Source organism: Taudactylus pleione, unplaced genomic scaffold (genome assembly GCF_031769625.1).
Source record: "Taudactylus pleione unplaced genomic scaffold, aTauple2 ptg000571l, whole genome shotgun sequence".
Taxonomy (NCBI): Eukaryota; Metazoa; Chordata; class Amphibia; order Anura; family Myobatrachidae; genus Taudactylus; species Taudactylus pleione.
In genome coordinates, this window is record NW_028284973.1 from 7903565 (window position 1) to 7920356 (window position 16792).

General features: G+C 44.8%; 1 protein-coding gene across 1 annotated transcript in view; it reads right to left on the bottom strand.

The window, feature by feature from the left end:
- Positions 1–3862: 3862 nt before the first annotated feature.
- Positions 3863–16792, bottom strand: part of SACK1A (scaffolding CK1 anchoring protein A) — a 52758-nt gene continuing 39828 nt past the window's right edge. The window contains exon 4 of the mRNA XM_088453120.1: positions 3863–7180. Coding sequence (XP_088309246.1) covers positions 6592–7180 — 589 coding nt within the window. The 3' untranslated portion in view covers positions 3863–6591. The remainder of the gene's footprint in view (positions 7181–16792) is intronic.

Genomic DNA, 16792 nt, shown 5'->3' on the forward strand with positions numbered 1-16792 from the left:
TAGCCACATAGGAAATAGTAGCAACCATCCCTCTACAGCTCCTATCTTCCCTCCATTAAGGCCCTGCCCCTCTGTACACTTATCCTATCTGGGTTCCCTGGGTCTATTGCATTATCCTTTACCTTGTGGCTACCCATGATTAGGCTGGGAGACTAGGTTTTGTGTAAAAGCTGGGACTGGGGGTTAGTCTCCCACACAACTGGGTGTAGAAAGGATTAATAGTGTATTAAAGTAGGTAAAGTGTGTGTAGTGATGAAATAGGGGGGAAGTAAAAGATAGGTCACCCCCTCTTTTCCCCAAGTATTGCATTGGTGGTCATCTTCTTTCCTGTGAACCTCTGGCTCATGTCCAGGAGGGGACGTGCCTTATGGGTGTCGGCTCATGTCCGATTCCACTGTGGGTGATGTACAAAGTATTTTATGTCTAGCTTTAAAGTAAATATAATGCCATGTGATATGTATTTGGCTCTGTTTACTGTTTGACTCATGTGTTAGCTAATGTGGTTGATAGTGGCCCTCCGTGGCCCTTTATCTGTTATAGCACTCTGTAAAGCTGTTCACTGCTCACTGTGTTATTATTGTCAATGCTGATTAATATTTTGCTTGCATGAAATGTTTGAATCTTTACTGATATTGGGGTTAATGTAAATAGTCTCTTACACACTGCTTGGCCCGGTATCCATTTCAAAGTCCATTCATGCTGATGTAATTTGTTACTTGTGCTGTCATCTCATTAGCAAAAGGTGTATGCTTACTGTGAATCTGTTACCTTGACAATTTCTGTGGTGTAATGTACATTACTTGTTTTATGTAGCCCTGTGTAACCCCGGCTGCCAATTCTGGTGACAGTAATTTGTGGCACAGGCAATTAGGAAGACTGTTGTCCCTATTTTCTCAAGGCTCAAGGACTGTGTTACATTGTTGGTACAGCTGGTGCACTACAAGAACCTATCCAACCTACATGTGCATAATCATGCTTGGAGCTAATTATTTTGCATAGACTATTTGTTGGTACAGCTGGTGCACTACAAGAACATATCCAACCTGCAGGTGCATAACCCTGCTTGCAGCTAATTATTTTGCATAGACTATTTGTTGGTACAGCTGGTGCACTACAAGAACCTATCCAACCTACATGTGTTTGGAGCTAATTATTTTGCATAGACTATTTGTTGGTACAGCTGGTGCACTACAAGAACCTATCCAACCTGCAGGTTCATAACCCTGCTTGCAGCTAATTATTTTGCATAGACTATTTGTTGTTACAGCTGGTGCACTACTGATATAAGCCTCACCTGCATGTGTTTTTTTCCCACGTTTGTCTCAGCAAAAAGGGAGCGCTAACACAGACTGTATTTCACAGCTATAGACTGCCGGAGCACCACTGATTCAAGCTAGACCAGCAGGTTTCATATTTAGGTCTCTCATTTGTTTTTTTTGGTAAAGTTCTGCAGGAATTGTGTTTCTTGTTGGTTTCACATGCTTGGGTGCTGGGGTCACCGGTAGATGACGGGGAGGTAATAAATAAATACCTTGTCATTGAATAGTGTAATTAATTTCATTCCATCTGTAAATGGTAAATATCTCCTGTCATTTGTTGTTAATTATTAACAAATAATAAAATTGCGTTGCACCTTCCCTCCGGACTGGTCATTGTGTCTGCAAAAGGGGAATTCAGGCTTGCCTCTCTGTCATGGTGTGTCCTATCTGAACACGGGGAAATCGGCCACCGAAGCAATCCGAACACACCTGAACCTGGTGCTAGTGGTGCAGCACTGTACAAACCAGTCAGTACATCACACTAGTATTTCTCCCTCCACCCAAACTACTAGTCTGTCCCATATACCTAGAACCTTTCCCACTACCCAAACTACTAGTCTGTCCCACTCCCATATAACTAGGGGATGTAGTTAGATTACCGGCAGCCGGAATGCCGGCAGTCGGTATCCCGACAATGGAAGCCCAACCCGGGACTAAAGATAGGCTTGAAATCCTGACGCCTATCTTTAGCCCAATGCTGAAATCCCGACGGCCAGTATCCCGAACGAAGATAAGCAGGGCTGTCTAGCAGTTAGCCACTGGGGGCGGTGGGGGGGAGGGTTAGGTTTTTTCACCCCCGGAGGGACTTAGGGTTAGGCACCCCCCCTGGGAAGGTTAGAGTTAGGCTAGGTGAAGGGGAGTTAGGGTTAGACACCACTGGGAGGAGGTTAGGGTTAGGCATCCCCCAGGGAGGGTTAGGTTTAGGGTGTGGGAAGGGGGGGGTTACGGTTAGGTACCATGGGGTGAGTTTAGGGATAGGCACCACCAGGGGGAGGTTAGGGTTAGGCACCCCTAAGGGAGGGTTAGGGGGAGTAGAGGGGAGAGTTAGGGCACTTACCAGCCCCTGCCAGGTTGTAGACTGTTCGGGATTCCTGGTGTCGGTATTTCATAACGATTCCATATCTAGTGCATCTCCCAAACTACTAGTCTGTCCCATATATCTAGTACCTCCCACTCTACCCAAACTACTAGTCTTTCCAATATATCTAGTACCTCCCACTCTACTCAAACTACTAGTCTGTCCCATATATCTAGTACTTCCAACTCTACTCAAACTACTAGTCTGTCCCATATACGGTATATCTAGAACCTCCCCCCCTAACCAAACCTCTTCTCTGTCCCAAATATCTAGCATCTTCACCCTAAACGACTACGCTGGTCCTGTTCCATACAGTATACCAGTCTATCCCCCCCCCTTTTAATTCCACCATTACAATGGGTCCTGCTGTAGGTACTTGACACAATGTGTCAGGGCACACAGAGGGCCTGATTCAGAGCCGGACGCTATTTGCGCTCGCTCGTTCAGAAAAAGGGGCTGGCTATTTAAATTGAGCGCTCGCTCTTTGCGGTCTGTTGACGCCTCTATGTCTGAGCGAGCGTCCGAAACATGCGCTCGCTATTTTGTAAAGACGCCCCCTGGCCGCTCGCATCCTACATCATCTCCACTATTTATTAGATTAATCGAGTACATCGAAAGGCGTATGAACTGCTCGCAGTGCTTGTGGTAGCATTTTCCTACCGCAATCATGCGAGCAGTTCAGGCTAAAAAACAACCAAGTGACGTGGTCGATGACGCTGCTTTGTTAATTATGCACACCCTTAAAACGCCCGTTTTGACTGTTTGGCACGCCTGCGTTCGGATCACCACTCCCCGTTTTCAAGCACCTTCCCCTGTTACCACCCTCATCCTGTCACTCAAATTAGCAGGCATTCGCTATTTTGCGAGCACAGGATTTCCGACCACACTGACTGGTTGGCGCATGCGCATTACAACCCATATGCATGCGCAGATGTGCGAACATCGCTCGGAGCAAACGAGCGGCCACTTACGAGCTGCTCTGAATCAGGCCCAGAGAAAATTCCATGGGCTGAAGCAATATTTTACCAGTGACCTCCACCTAGTGGACCTTCCTCCATCCTTCTTCTGGAGCTGCCGTCTCTGGAGCACACCCCATTGCGCAGCTCAGTTCTTCCCACCGATGTCACGTGCAGTAGTGTCCCTAGTGCTGCAGAGCCCAGCACTACCCAGGCCAGGCCATGTTCCGAGAATGCAGTAGGTCCCATATCCCGGGCAAAATGGCAGCATCGTGTCCCCTATGGTGTGGCACCTCTGTTCGCCCACTCCACTGGACCTGGTCTTGAGCCGGCCCTGTGTATCAAGCTTTAAACTTTATGTAACAGGCTAGTGTGTTAAAAAGCTCTCCTGATCTTCAGTATATTTATAGCCAACTTTTGCAGATCTTCCTGTTTAAGAGACTGCACTGATGCACACTAATAGGCTATCACCTACAAATCGACAAAACTCTTTCAACAAACACAATGTATTGTACTTTAATATATACAGTTTATTATAAATCATTAGAAATAGTTCAGTGTCAGTACATTTCCTCAGTATCGTAAATTTTGTCTCACATATTTCTTATAGCGTGTAATGTATATTTCCTTTCAATAGAATTTAAAAAGCAAGTAAAACTACTTTTGGGCATTGCTATACATTAAAGCCGTGTAAATAATATACTTGAAATATATGTTGTTGTTTATTTGAACTTATCTAAATCTGACCAGCGAACTATTTATCCTTTATAGCAGGAGTGGGGCAATTAGCGACTCCCCAGCTCTTGTGGAACTACACATCCTAGCATGCCCTGATAGTAAAACTGTGGCAGGGCATGCTGGGATATGTAGTTCCATTAAATCAAAGTTACTAATTAAGCCACCTGTGGTCAAGCATGGATATTCTTAGAACCTGGACTGTTAGGGTGCCTTGAGGACCGAGTTTGGGAACCTCTGGCTGGTGGTGGAACTTCTCTATCTTACAGTACTTTAATGCAGATCAATGCAAGAACCGTGTGATTGGCTTGCTAGTCTTCTAGGTAACAAAAGATTTGTACAGAGTGGTGAATTTTGGATTCATTCCCAATGACACAGGCTCCATTTTCTAAAGGAGCCACATAGACGCCATTAGCGTCTTTTGCCGTAGACGCATCTATGACTTTATGCTAATGCTAGTATTAGCCCTTCCCCTAATATGTCTCAAATAATGTTTAAGGACTGAGATGCCCACGTTGAGCATCTTTAGACGCTGTAATACCGCTTGGTGCGTCTTTAAACGCCACCATCAGCAGCTCCATCGAAACTTGCACCAACCCTATGGTAGGTGCAGACTGACGGTCTAACTATGGCTTCCAATGTGAGTGATTATCCATCTGTGTACGCAGCCACTTCAGTGCCACATCCGCGGCACTCGTCTGAGTAGCCACCTCCCAGTCACTGCCCAGGAACTCCCAGCACATTCCCAATACATTTCTGACAGCGCACATCTCAATCGCGTCTGCGCTTCTGTGTGTAAGAATGGTTTTTTTTTCGCTAAGTAGCAAAAATTTTTTCCAATTCTAGCGGTTGCTTATTTGGCTCAAATCTTCACCGCCAAGTTCAGATCTCGGGCAAAACGACATCCTTCACAGACATCTCGGCACAGACATCGGTGAAAGACAACGTGTTGCCTTGTTCTGAGATCTGACCTGGCTGGAAGATTCGGAGCCAGATGCTCTATGATGATAAATGCAGTCAAACTTCCGAAAATGCAGTTTTTAGAGGTTTGATCACATTTTCCATATGTACCAAGCTCCGGAAAGCAAAGCCCGATAGGCAATGGCATCTACAGTTGGCATTGCCTAATAAAAGCCTATGGGCTTCTTATCGGGAAACTTCCCAGAGAGGGATCCAATAAGATCCCTCCCATGGTCCCCTATGACTCAGGCATGCGCTGTCAGGCGGCTTGCACAAGCGCAGAGGGACTCCCTGGCCATAAAACCGTAAGTCCCCACACCACAAAGGACAGCTCTTATCGGAGGAGCTGTTCTTTGCTTAAATGATCATGCATACGGCGTTACTAAACACCAATATGCATGCGATCCTTGGTGGGATGCATTCCGCCCCCGAGCCACAACCCCGCCGCACATCTCTAAATTATTTCCAATATATAATAGCCTGCCAGATTTCGTCGATTCTGCTGCTAAGTTTAAACCGGTTTGATTTTGGTTTTTCAAAAAATTGCCGTTTTAAATCTAGCAGCTAAATCTTCGCAATCTCACTGATATACACAACTTGTGGCTATTATATTATGGGACCACTGTCGGACTGGGACGTGAAGTTCGAACCCGGAAATGCTGTGGTAGGGGCCCAAGCTTAAGGGGTGTGGCCAGCTACCCAAGGGGGTGTGAGCACCCACCACAGAGGGATTTGGCCAGCCATTTGAGTGTACATGCAAAGAGCAGGGGCCCTTTATATAGTAGGGGGCAGGGGTGTCTCAGGACAACCACATTACTTGGTAGGAGGGCTAATTTGGTGTAGTTTCCATACAAACAAAACAAGCATCCTAGTTCATCCATGATCCTGCTCCACCAAGTTACCGACCCCTAGAGGAGAAGCTGGGCCCTCAGACAGTGGGGCCTACCGGGGATTTCCCCTGTACCCCTGTGGATCAGTTCGACCCTGTTTGGCACTACAATGTAGATTTACTATGCCACTGTTTATCAAAGCTGATGATGATTGGCGGCTTTGACCAATGGATTTAAAAGGGCAACAGTATGCTAAATCAGGGCTGGTTTGGCATTTAATACTGTTTCCGATTTAAATCCATTGGTCAAAGCCACCGATCACTGGCAGCACCAATAACAGTAACTTATACAATGGTATACTGGTATAACGCAACACCTTCTTTAACAAGAGTAACAATAAAACAGGACAGAGACACCAACAATACAGATAAAACTAGCATAAACAAATATATGTAATGTTTTTTTTTTAAAATAGTATACTACGTGAATAACAATACTTTCTGGCTGCATAACGTGAATACTTATAGAGAGTAGTAACAAAACAGCATGGTGTACAGGTATTGTTCAGTTTCAACTTTCAATGTCACAAAATTATTTTTTTATAAAGTAAAAAATGGGTATTTGTTTATTTATATATATATATATATATATATATCACTTTTCAAGTGTTATAGTGCATTCTGTGCAATTGCATAGTGAGATAATCCTATGTATTAAGTCATTGTAGGCTTTGAGAATAGTCTCCATCCTTGGGTAAACCTTGTGGTGGGAAACTCTTCCCTACGGGTCCTCATGGAGCGGTACAAGTTGTCATTGTGGTTGAACAGGTGTGTGGTGGGCTCTGGTAGGTAGTTCCTCTGCTGGTAGTTCACTTGGTAGTTAGTTTGCCCCAGAGGGGACCTCAGAGAAGAGTATCCATGGAAAGAGTTTATCCTTTGTAGTGGAGATGGAAGAGGAGACTGAAGTGGAGATTGAAGAGGAGACTGAAGTGGAGATTGCACTGGGTTGTTGTATATAGGGGATGGGGGACGTTGTGAAGCTTGGGAGATGCTGGTAGCTGAAGAGCTACTGAGAGGTTCCGAGGTTGTGTTGGCACTCTCCTGGGTGCTACTGTCTGTCATAGTGCTCATCCCGCTGTTGTCTCTCCTCAGCACAGGTGCCATGGGAGCTGGTGACTTCAAACCCATCACTGGTTTGGATAAGGCATAAAGATGTCTGAACTCTTCATCGAATAACTCAACCACCACTCCAGAAAACTTGGACAAAAAGTTTCTGTGGACTTGCCCAGACAGCCACGTGAAGCTTAAAAAAAACAAAACAAAGAGAGAAACTGTTAGCAAAGAGCACATTGGTCTCTATACCACCAACGCAAGAAAGATAAGATCTGCATGAGATTCAACAATGAGGAGGACACAATCTGGATCACTCCCAGAATGCACTTCTACATTCTACGGTTCAAAGTTATGCTGGGTTGCACAAGCTTTTGGCCAACATCAATCAGATCATTATTGTACATGATGGGAAAAAGCAATTAAAAGATGACTTCAGAGGATCTCAGTTGATCTCTGTGTGTGGAACAGTTACGGCTGCTTGGCACTTATTATGGTACCATGCCTGACTGGCACTATGGGCCTGATTCAGAGCCGGACGCTATTTGCGCTCGCTCGTTCAGAAAATAGGGGTGGCTATTCAAATGAACCGTTCGCTCTTTGCGGTCTGTTCACGCCTCTAGGTCTGAACGAGCGAACAAAACTTGCGGTAGTTTTTTGGGAAAATACGCCCCCTGGCCGCTCGCATCCTACATCATGTCCGCTATTTATTAGATTAATCGAGTACATCGACCAGGGTATGCACTGCTCACTATTCTTGTGGTTGGTTTTTGCTACCACAATCTTGCGAGCAGTTCTGGCTATAAAATAACCCAGTGACGTGGTCAATGACGCTGCTGTTTTAATTATGCACACCCATAAAACGCCCGTTTTGACCTTTAAGCACGCCTGCGTTCGGATCTCCACTCCCCATTTTCAAGCACCATCCCCTGTTACCGCCCACATACGCCTCTTTCTGTCACTCAAATTTTCAGGCATTCGCTATTTTGCGAGCACATGAATTTCGACCGCACTGACTGGTTCACGCATCGGTATAACGATCCATACGCATGCGCAGTTGGGCAAACATCGCTCAGAGCGAACGACGGCCGCTTACGAGCGGCTCTGAATCAGGCCCTATATTTGTTATACAGCATACACGGTACAGTGATTATTGGCACCGACCTCCTCTCAGTCTATACCTTTGAGAATAAAAGAAATTGCGTTTTGAGCTAGAGTTTGAGTTGACAGCAAAGTAAAACAGCCGGATAACTTTGCACCTTGGTAAAACCATGCTGCACAGCAGGTGGGGGAGATATAAAATGCGCAGAGAGATTTAGAGCTGGGAGGGGCATGTCCTGGCTCTAATCTCAATTGCAGTGTAAAAATAAACCTGTCCAGAATTTTTGGGATGCATGCAAAAGCAGCCAGTGTTTACCCTGCATGCAAAAAATAATAACTGTATTAGCAGTTAGCACCATACTTGCCCACCCTCCAGGAATGGCCGTGAGGCTCCTGAAAATCGTATGGCACTCCTAGCCACCCGGAAAGGAAAGTTGAATCACGTCATCGTGGCTCCACCCCCTGCTCCACAATGCAAGTAATCTCTGCATTGCATAGCGTGGGCCGTCCACCATGTCCAGCCCATCGCCGCCCCCAAACCCACTCACTTCCGCCGAGTCCCGCCCCTTGCAGTGCCGACCTGGCTGCATCCTCCTGGAGTGTAAGTATGAATTACACTCCTTGAAGTGCAACATGGTTTGTCAGGTGCAAAGTTACTCTTTTTTTTTCTCGCCCCGTTATACATAAACTAGCATGCTATAGAATAAAATATGAATGATCATATTGGATATAGAAACGTATAAACAATACAAGCAAAGCATATCATTATACAGGCCTTGGTAGTATGACATTAGCGGTTCCGGTCTATAGATAGACAGTAATTAGATAAACACCAGATGTTAGACAGTCAATAGTTAGACAGGGACAAAAAGGTCAGACACACTAAAGTTTGACATGTTGTCAGTGGCGTCCCTCCCCCTCAGTGACACCTGGTGCGGGGAGGAATGTCTTGAGCCCGGTGAAGCCGTGTGCGCCCCAAAAAGGGGGCATGTCCTCAGGTAAGGGGGCGCGGCCTTGGGTAAGGGGGCGCAGCCTTGCGGCCCAACCCAGTGCCCGGCTCGTGTAGATTATGGAGAGTGGTGCGGGGTGCCGGAGGTGCGGGCAGTGCAGGCTCCCTTACTGTGACAGGAGCCGAGTGCTGCACTTAATGATACAGTGCAGCACCCGGCTCCTGTCACTGAGGGGAAGACTGCATCTTGGTGTCAGCCCTTTGCGGGTGACACCCGGATGCGGCCCGCACCCCCCTTGTGACGCCACTGCATGTTGCTATATCCTGTACTGGGATACCTGCCCTCTTCTTACACCAGTGGTATGTTGTCTGGGGGGGTTGGAGGATACCGTTCTCGATAAATAAGCTAAATATGCTATAATATGTGTACTGTGGCTAAGGTTAGCATTGCCCGGTCCTGGTTGGCCTCTCTGGGACCAGACTATTGTGCATGGCTATCCTTGGTATGCACCATGAGGAATACCTTTATCTAACTTGAAAGGCAGAGTTCAAATGTTACCCTATCTGGAGTAGATGGCAGAATTCCAGATATGCTCTCCCTATATATAAATGTTTGCTGTAGTGTTATTCTGGGTTTAGCTGTATTTTTTATATTTTCAATATAACTGTCACACTGATCAACTTTTGTATAATGTTTATGTGTGGTATTGGTGCAGGGTTCGGAGAAGCTCCTCTTCTCCCTTTCGTTACTTTTTTTATTATTATTATTTGTGAATATTTCATGTGAAATTCTAATAAAAATTACTCAATTTAAAAAAAAAAAAAGTTCGACATGTAAGAAGGTCAACAGGTCCAAAAGGTCGACAGGGTCAAAAGTTCGACACGGAAATGGTCAACACAAAAATGGTCGGCACATTTTTTTTGGGGGGGAGGGGTTGGGGCACTTACTGGCGGGTTAGGCACTTACTCCCACGATTAGGGTTAGGCACCAGGAGGGGGGTTAAGGGTTAGGCACCAAGGGGAGGATTAGGTTGAAAAGTAGGGCTAAAAAGAAAAAAATTGTCGACCATTTCAAGGCGAACTTTTGACCATGTGGACATTTTGTACCTGTCGACTCAACCTTCTTACATGTCAAACTTTAGTGTGTCTGACTTTTTTCCCTGTCTAATATCTGGTGTCTGTCTAGACATTGTCTATCTAATTACTGTCTATCTCTTATACCACATCCTGATATTAGAAACCAATAATCACTTAGGGCTCTATTTACTACAATCCGCATTGGTAATGCAGATTGTAGTGTGATATTACCGACCGAATTCGCATTGCATATTCAGGCAATATCACAGGGATTTATTGCGAGAAAGCTCTGTCCCTGCGAATCCCCTCCGCACACTAGTCACGGTATTTTCGCAAAAAAATACAGTGACAAGTGCCCCACCCCCGTCACCAAGCCCTGCCCCCGCGATCGCAGACCTCCCGCAACCACCAGACGACCCCCCCCACGACCCCCCCTCTCCCTTAATTACACTTACCTGCATGATCCGGGCTCCGGTGATGTCCTCCATGTCCTCCGGTGAGCTGACATCCCATACTGCACTGGGAACCTGTCAGGTGATGACCGGGCCGCAGTGCAGCATGGGAGACCAGCTGACCGGAGAGAGGACATCACCGGAGGCCTGATCACCTGTCCCTGGAGTCAGGTAAGTTTGTTTTTTATCCGTTTTTTTTTTTTACTTTTTTATTACAGTGAATCAGCGTGTGGTCTGTTTAGCAGTGATCAACTTGCGGTCTGTTTAGACCACACGGCTGATCACTGGGGCCGGCTCTGGGCTCTGCTCTCCCCGTTAGAACGGAACAGGAGTCCGGTAACCGAGGGAAACCCTGGATAACGCCACCTCCAGGTAGTGTTATTATCATAGGGCTTTCCCCGGTATTGTTTCACATTTTATTTTTAGTAACTTTGGTCAGATCACATTTCCCATTACAGTTATGGGAAATGCTATCTGCTTACTAAAAATAAGTGATACTTAGGGGTTGGAGTAGAATTTTACGAATTCACTCCAATTGCCCTTTAGTAAATTTAGGTGAACCTAAAATAATGTGAAAAGGGTGTGAAAACGCAAAACACCCTTTTTCACTTTATTTTAGTAAAAGTAATGTTAATAAATAGAGGCCTTAGGGGTAAAATTGTTCCAAAAGTTTTAAAAAAAATAAAAGCCAATCAATGTTGGTATCATAATGAAATTCGGATTTGTACTCATCTCTGGGAATTCATGCATTCAATCTGCCCTATATATTGGTAAAAATACACCCTCATATGATTATAAAGATTATTAGACCTAGCTGTGATAGTAATTATCACATGTAATCCAGTACTGAAGTGCAGGGTATGTTGGTGTTCCGTAAATGGAGGATAAAATTTATCAAATCCAATAATTTTTTGCTAATTGCTGTATATGCATGTACAAAGCAACAGCCAATAGCAACTCAGAGCCTAGTGCAGTGAGGCCGGCCTTTGCTGCGCATGAGCAGGCCCCCAGACATGCTGGGACCACAGGCGGCACCAGATGACTTCTCCCCAAAGCTGTTTGGAATTCTGGAAACATAAAGTGAGGAGCGTCCTTCGTTTCTCAGCAGATTAAATAAGAAAGAAGTGACAAAACTGGTAATTGCGGCATCTTCTTTCATTTTTTTAGGCTATAATAGTTACTTCAGAATCCTTTTGAAGAGCAGTGAAATGAATGAAAAACAGACTGTGCGTGTAGCCCCCACAGATGATTGCATGGCGGCCTTGGGACCTTCTCCTTGTGCTGAATAGTGACACAGGAATGCAGGAGTCAGAGCACAGCATACTGCCTGACAATCACTGGTAATTACGGACAAGTAGGAACAGAGACAGCAAGTGAGGGGATAATCTTATCGTCACTTCAATTGGCGTTTGCATCAATTTACCCTTGAGGGTAAACAAAGCCATTATATTACAGCATACTTATAGTTCACCTTCAAAAATAAGATAGTTGTGCAATTGCCGGATTGTCCGCACCAGCGCTGGAGCCCAGAGGCTTAAAGGGGCCCGTCATGACTTTGTTATGTTTTCCACGTTTACAGTATTACTTTAATGTTATTATATAGGGTTCGGCACGTGATCCCGGGACACAATATGCCGGCGGTCAGAATCCCGGTACCGGAACCCTGAAGGTTGGAAATCCCAATGCATGCAAGTAACTAATATAGCCCTTCTCCTAACCCTACCCCTTTCCCACACCCTAACCCTCCCCTCCCATAGCCTAACCCTCCCTTCCCACAGCATAACCCTAACCCTCCCCTCCCGTAGCGTAACCTTCCCCTCCCACAGCCTACCCCTAACCTTCCCCTCCCACAGCCTATCCCTAACCCTCCCCTCCCACAGCCAAACCCTAACCCTCCCCTCCCACAGCCTATCCCTAACCCTCCCCTCCCACAGCCTATCCTTAACCCTCCTCTCCCACAGCCTATCCCTAACCCTCGCCCTAGTACTTAACTCTAATATTTACCATCCGGATCACAGCCACTGGGATTCTAGAGCCAGGATTCTGACTCCTCCAGCATTCTGTGCGTTGGGATATAAAGTACATACCATTATATATCTGTATCTATCTATCGATCTGTGGCATGCGGTGAGGTCAATGGCTGGGGAGGCACACATGGAGATTGGTCTGAGTGCCGGGAGCCTGTCTCACCACCTACTCACTGTAACTCTCCCCTCACTACACTACCTGCATCAAAAACTGTGTCTCTTCTCTTCCTCCCCCTACTGACTTCTCCCACCCAGAGTTGTTTCTACAATAAGGTGCGGGACAAATCTGGTATTTCGGTACTAGGAGTCATCTCCTTGCCTCCCAGTCAGAAGCCCCTAGTGACAATGAGTGACTGACAGTTGGAGGACAAACCTCAGCTACTTCCACTGTCAGTCACCAATACAGTGGCTCCAGGAGAAATCACATTGGTCTTTGTGTCAATGTGGGCTTCCTCTTGTAGTCCCTGTGAGGAGCAGGGAAGCAGAGGTTTGAGAGAAGGAGTAGAACTATGCATTCATGCTGCTAATATGGAAGTTATTCATGGAACACAGCTCCTGATTGGATGACTTTTCCTCCTGTCCAATCAAATGCTGTATTCAGAACATACCTCCTCTTCGAAGCAGTTTAAATCTCCTGATCAGTCCCAGACTCCAAGAAGAAAACCCTTAGGTCCTTCTCATCTGCTTCAGCCCTAATTAGCACTGACCATATGGTTATGTGTCATCCCACCAGAGGTGCCCAAGATGGACATTCCCTGTGATGCAATATTGGGGAGAAGTTGTCCATAGCAACCAATTAGCTTGTAGCTATCATTTATCAAGCACATTCTATAAAATTATAGCTATAATCTGATAGGTTGGTAAGGGCAATTTCTCCACTGGTCCCATTCTCGGAAAGCAGCAGACAATGACTATAATTCCAGTCCCCCAACGATGAGGTAGAAGAGGCTTTTGGGGACTTTGCTCTAATTTACTGAGTTGATGAAAAATGTTTCACACAAATTAGTGAATGTAATGGGGAACATATTGTCTGTGCTTGTCTTTGCTCACCTATACACCTGTGTAAATAAATTAGCCGGGGTTATGTTTAAGAGCAATTGACTATGATGCCAACTGTAAACCCTACACGCAAACCTGGCAGAGGTTCTTGTAGTCTGCGCCAAAATGCACATGGTAAATATAGACTAGAGCCAAAAAACATATATTTCCAGTGACAGCCATACTGTAAATCATACATATGTCAAAGGATGAAAAGCATAAAAGGACAAATTCATGGTGTCATACAAATAATGGACTGAAATGAAAGCGGTTTTGTAGCCTTGACATAGGGAAGAAAACAAAGTTATTAGTACGTCCTACATAGAACTATTACCATAGCACCAGGCTAGGAGAAAATTCCTTATTTTAAGCAAAAATGCTGGGACACGGTGCTGTACCCCTGGAACACCCCTCCCAATGAATAATACTATATATAGAGGTTTCTAAACAGGAAAATATAGTCAGTTACGACAGGTAATTTTTCAGTTAATTTTCTCTAAATATCAGAAAAAATGGATTAAATGATGTGGGACATTTATGTTGAGGTGTAAATGATGTGGGACATTTATGTTGAGGTGTAAATGATGTGGGACAGGTATGTTGAGGTGTAAATGATGTGGGACATGTATGAAGAGATGTAAATTATGTGGGGCATATATGTTAAGGTGTAAATGATGTGGGACATGTATGTTGAGGTGTAAATGATGTGGGACATTTATGTTGAGGTGTAAATGATGTGGGACATTTATGTTGAGGTGTAAATGATGTGGGACAGATATGTTGAGGTGTAAATGATGTGGGACAGGTATGTTGAGGTGTAAATGATGTGGGACATGTATGAAGAGATGTAAATTATGTGGGGCATATATGTTAAGGTGTAAATGATGTGGCACATGTATGTTGAGGTGTAAATGATGTGGCACATGTATGTTGAGGTGTAAATGATGTGAGACGTATGTTGAGGTGGAAATGATGTGGGACATGTATGTTGAGGTGTAAATGATGTGACACATGTATGTAGAGGTGTAAATGATGTGGGACATGTATGTTGAGGTGTAAATGATGTGGCACATGTATGTTGAGGTGTAAATGGTGTGGCACATGCATGTTGAGGTGTAAATGATGTGAGACATGTATGTTGAGGTGTAAATGATGTGGCACAGGTATGTTGAGGTGTAAATGATGTGGCACAGGTATGTGGAGGTGTAAATGATGTGGCACATGCATGTTGAGGTGTAAATGGTGTGGGACATGTATGTTGAGGTGTAATTATGTGGGACAGGTATGTGGAGGTGTAAATGATGTGGGACAGGTATGTGGAGGTGTAAATGATGTGGCACATGCATGCTGAGGTGTAAATGGTGTGGGACATGTATGTTGAGGTGTAATGATGTGGGACAGGTATGTGGAGGTGTAAATGATGTGGGACAGGTATGTGGAGGTGTAAATGGTGTGGGACATGTATGTTGAGGTGTAATGATGTGGGACAGGTATGTGGAGGTGTAAATGATGTGGCACATGCATGTTGAGGTGTAAATGGTGTGGGACATGTATGTTGAGGTGTAAATGCCTATTTCCCTACAGATTGTAAGCTAGAGAGCTGGGCCCTCTTGCCTCTGTCTGTCTGTTATTACCCAGTTTTGTTCTATTAATGCTGCTTCCAATTGTAAGTGCAAAGGAATATGCTGCACTATATAAGAAACTGATAAAAATAATAAATTATGTGGGACATGTATGTAGAGGTGTAAATAATATGGGACATGTATGTAGAGGTGTAAATAATGTGGGACATGTATGTAGAGGTGTAAATAATATGGGACATGTATGTAGAGGTATAAATAATGTGGGACATGTATGTAGAGGTGTAAATAATGTGGGACATGTATGTAGAGGTGTAAATAATATGGGACATGTATGTAGAGGTGTAAATAATGTGGGACATGTATGTAGAGGTGTAAATAATGTGGGACATGTATGTAGAGGTGTAAATAATGTGGGACATGTATGTAGAGGTGCAAATAATATGGGACATGTATATTGTGTGTTGAATTGATGAGATAGAGATTTTCAGATGGGAGTGTAAAGTGTGTTTTCCCAACTTATTACAATCTTGTATATACACCTACATATCACTATGGAGACACCTTAATGTCCCCCAAATTACTGTAAAACCTTCATTTGCTGATTATATACCATTTGACACCATGTACTTTTGCTTATGGCCACTATCAGCCTCCTACACTGTCCTGCTGTCTTATTCGCCACCTCTTGGGGGGTTCAGAATGATCCCCCCCACTCTCTCATGTACTTCAAGTTCGCAATATCCACGTCTTGCAGTTTCTAATTGATTTGCAGGGGTATCGGGAGCGCGCTTCATGAAAGGATCCCACGAAATTAACGAATGTTAAACCGCGAGCCCAGGGCTCACAACCCGCGTCTGATTGAATCGGCCCCAATGCAGCTTCCTCTATGAAAGTTATATCCTTCTCATGTACGTGCTGTTGCTATATAAATAGAAGTCAGTAAATAATAAATATATGTGCCTTGAGCAAAGCTGCACATGACGTGTTTTGAGATATTTCTAAATGATCTAGTTCTAACCTTATCTGGTTGTCACCTCTGTTTTAATCAGAATTAATCACGTTACACTTGGCAAGAACAGTCAGAAATGAAAATAACTAAATTCTCCTGCTTAGAAAATTCCCATTTACACAGAAAGAGTTAATCAGATAATACGCAGCTTTTTGTAGAGCTTTGACACTTCAGTAACATTCACATTCCCCCAACATTATTAGCTGGGATGACGACTGTGTAAGTTCATTCTGTGATGTGAGTAAAATGGGATGTAATTGGGAAGGGATACCTACAGCCTAAATGCCGGTTCTCCAAATCCCTGCGCCAGGAATCCTCATTTCTGGCCAGAAGACTGTTAGCCGCAGGGGGAAAGGGTCAGGTTTAGGCACCACAGGGGGGAGGGGGTTAGAGTTTGGCTACGGACAGAGGGGGTTAGGTTTAGGCATCACGGGGGGGGGAGTTAGGGTTAGACACTAAAGGGGGAGGGTTAAGTTCAGGCAACTTGTAGGTAGGGAGGGTTAAGGTGCAGGAAGGGAGGGTTAAGGTGCGTACACACTGGGCGATAAAGTGGACGACTGAACGATATC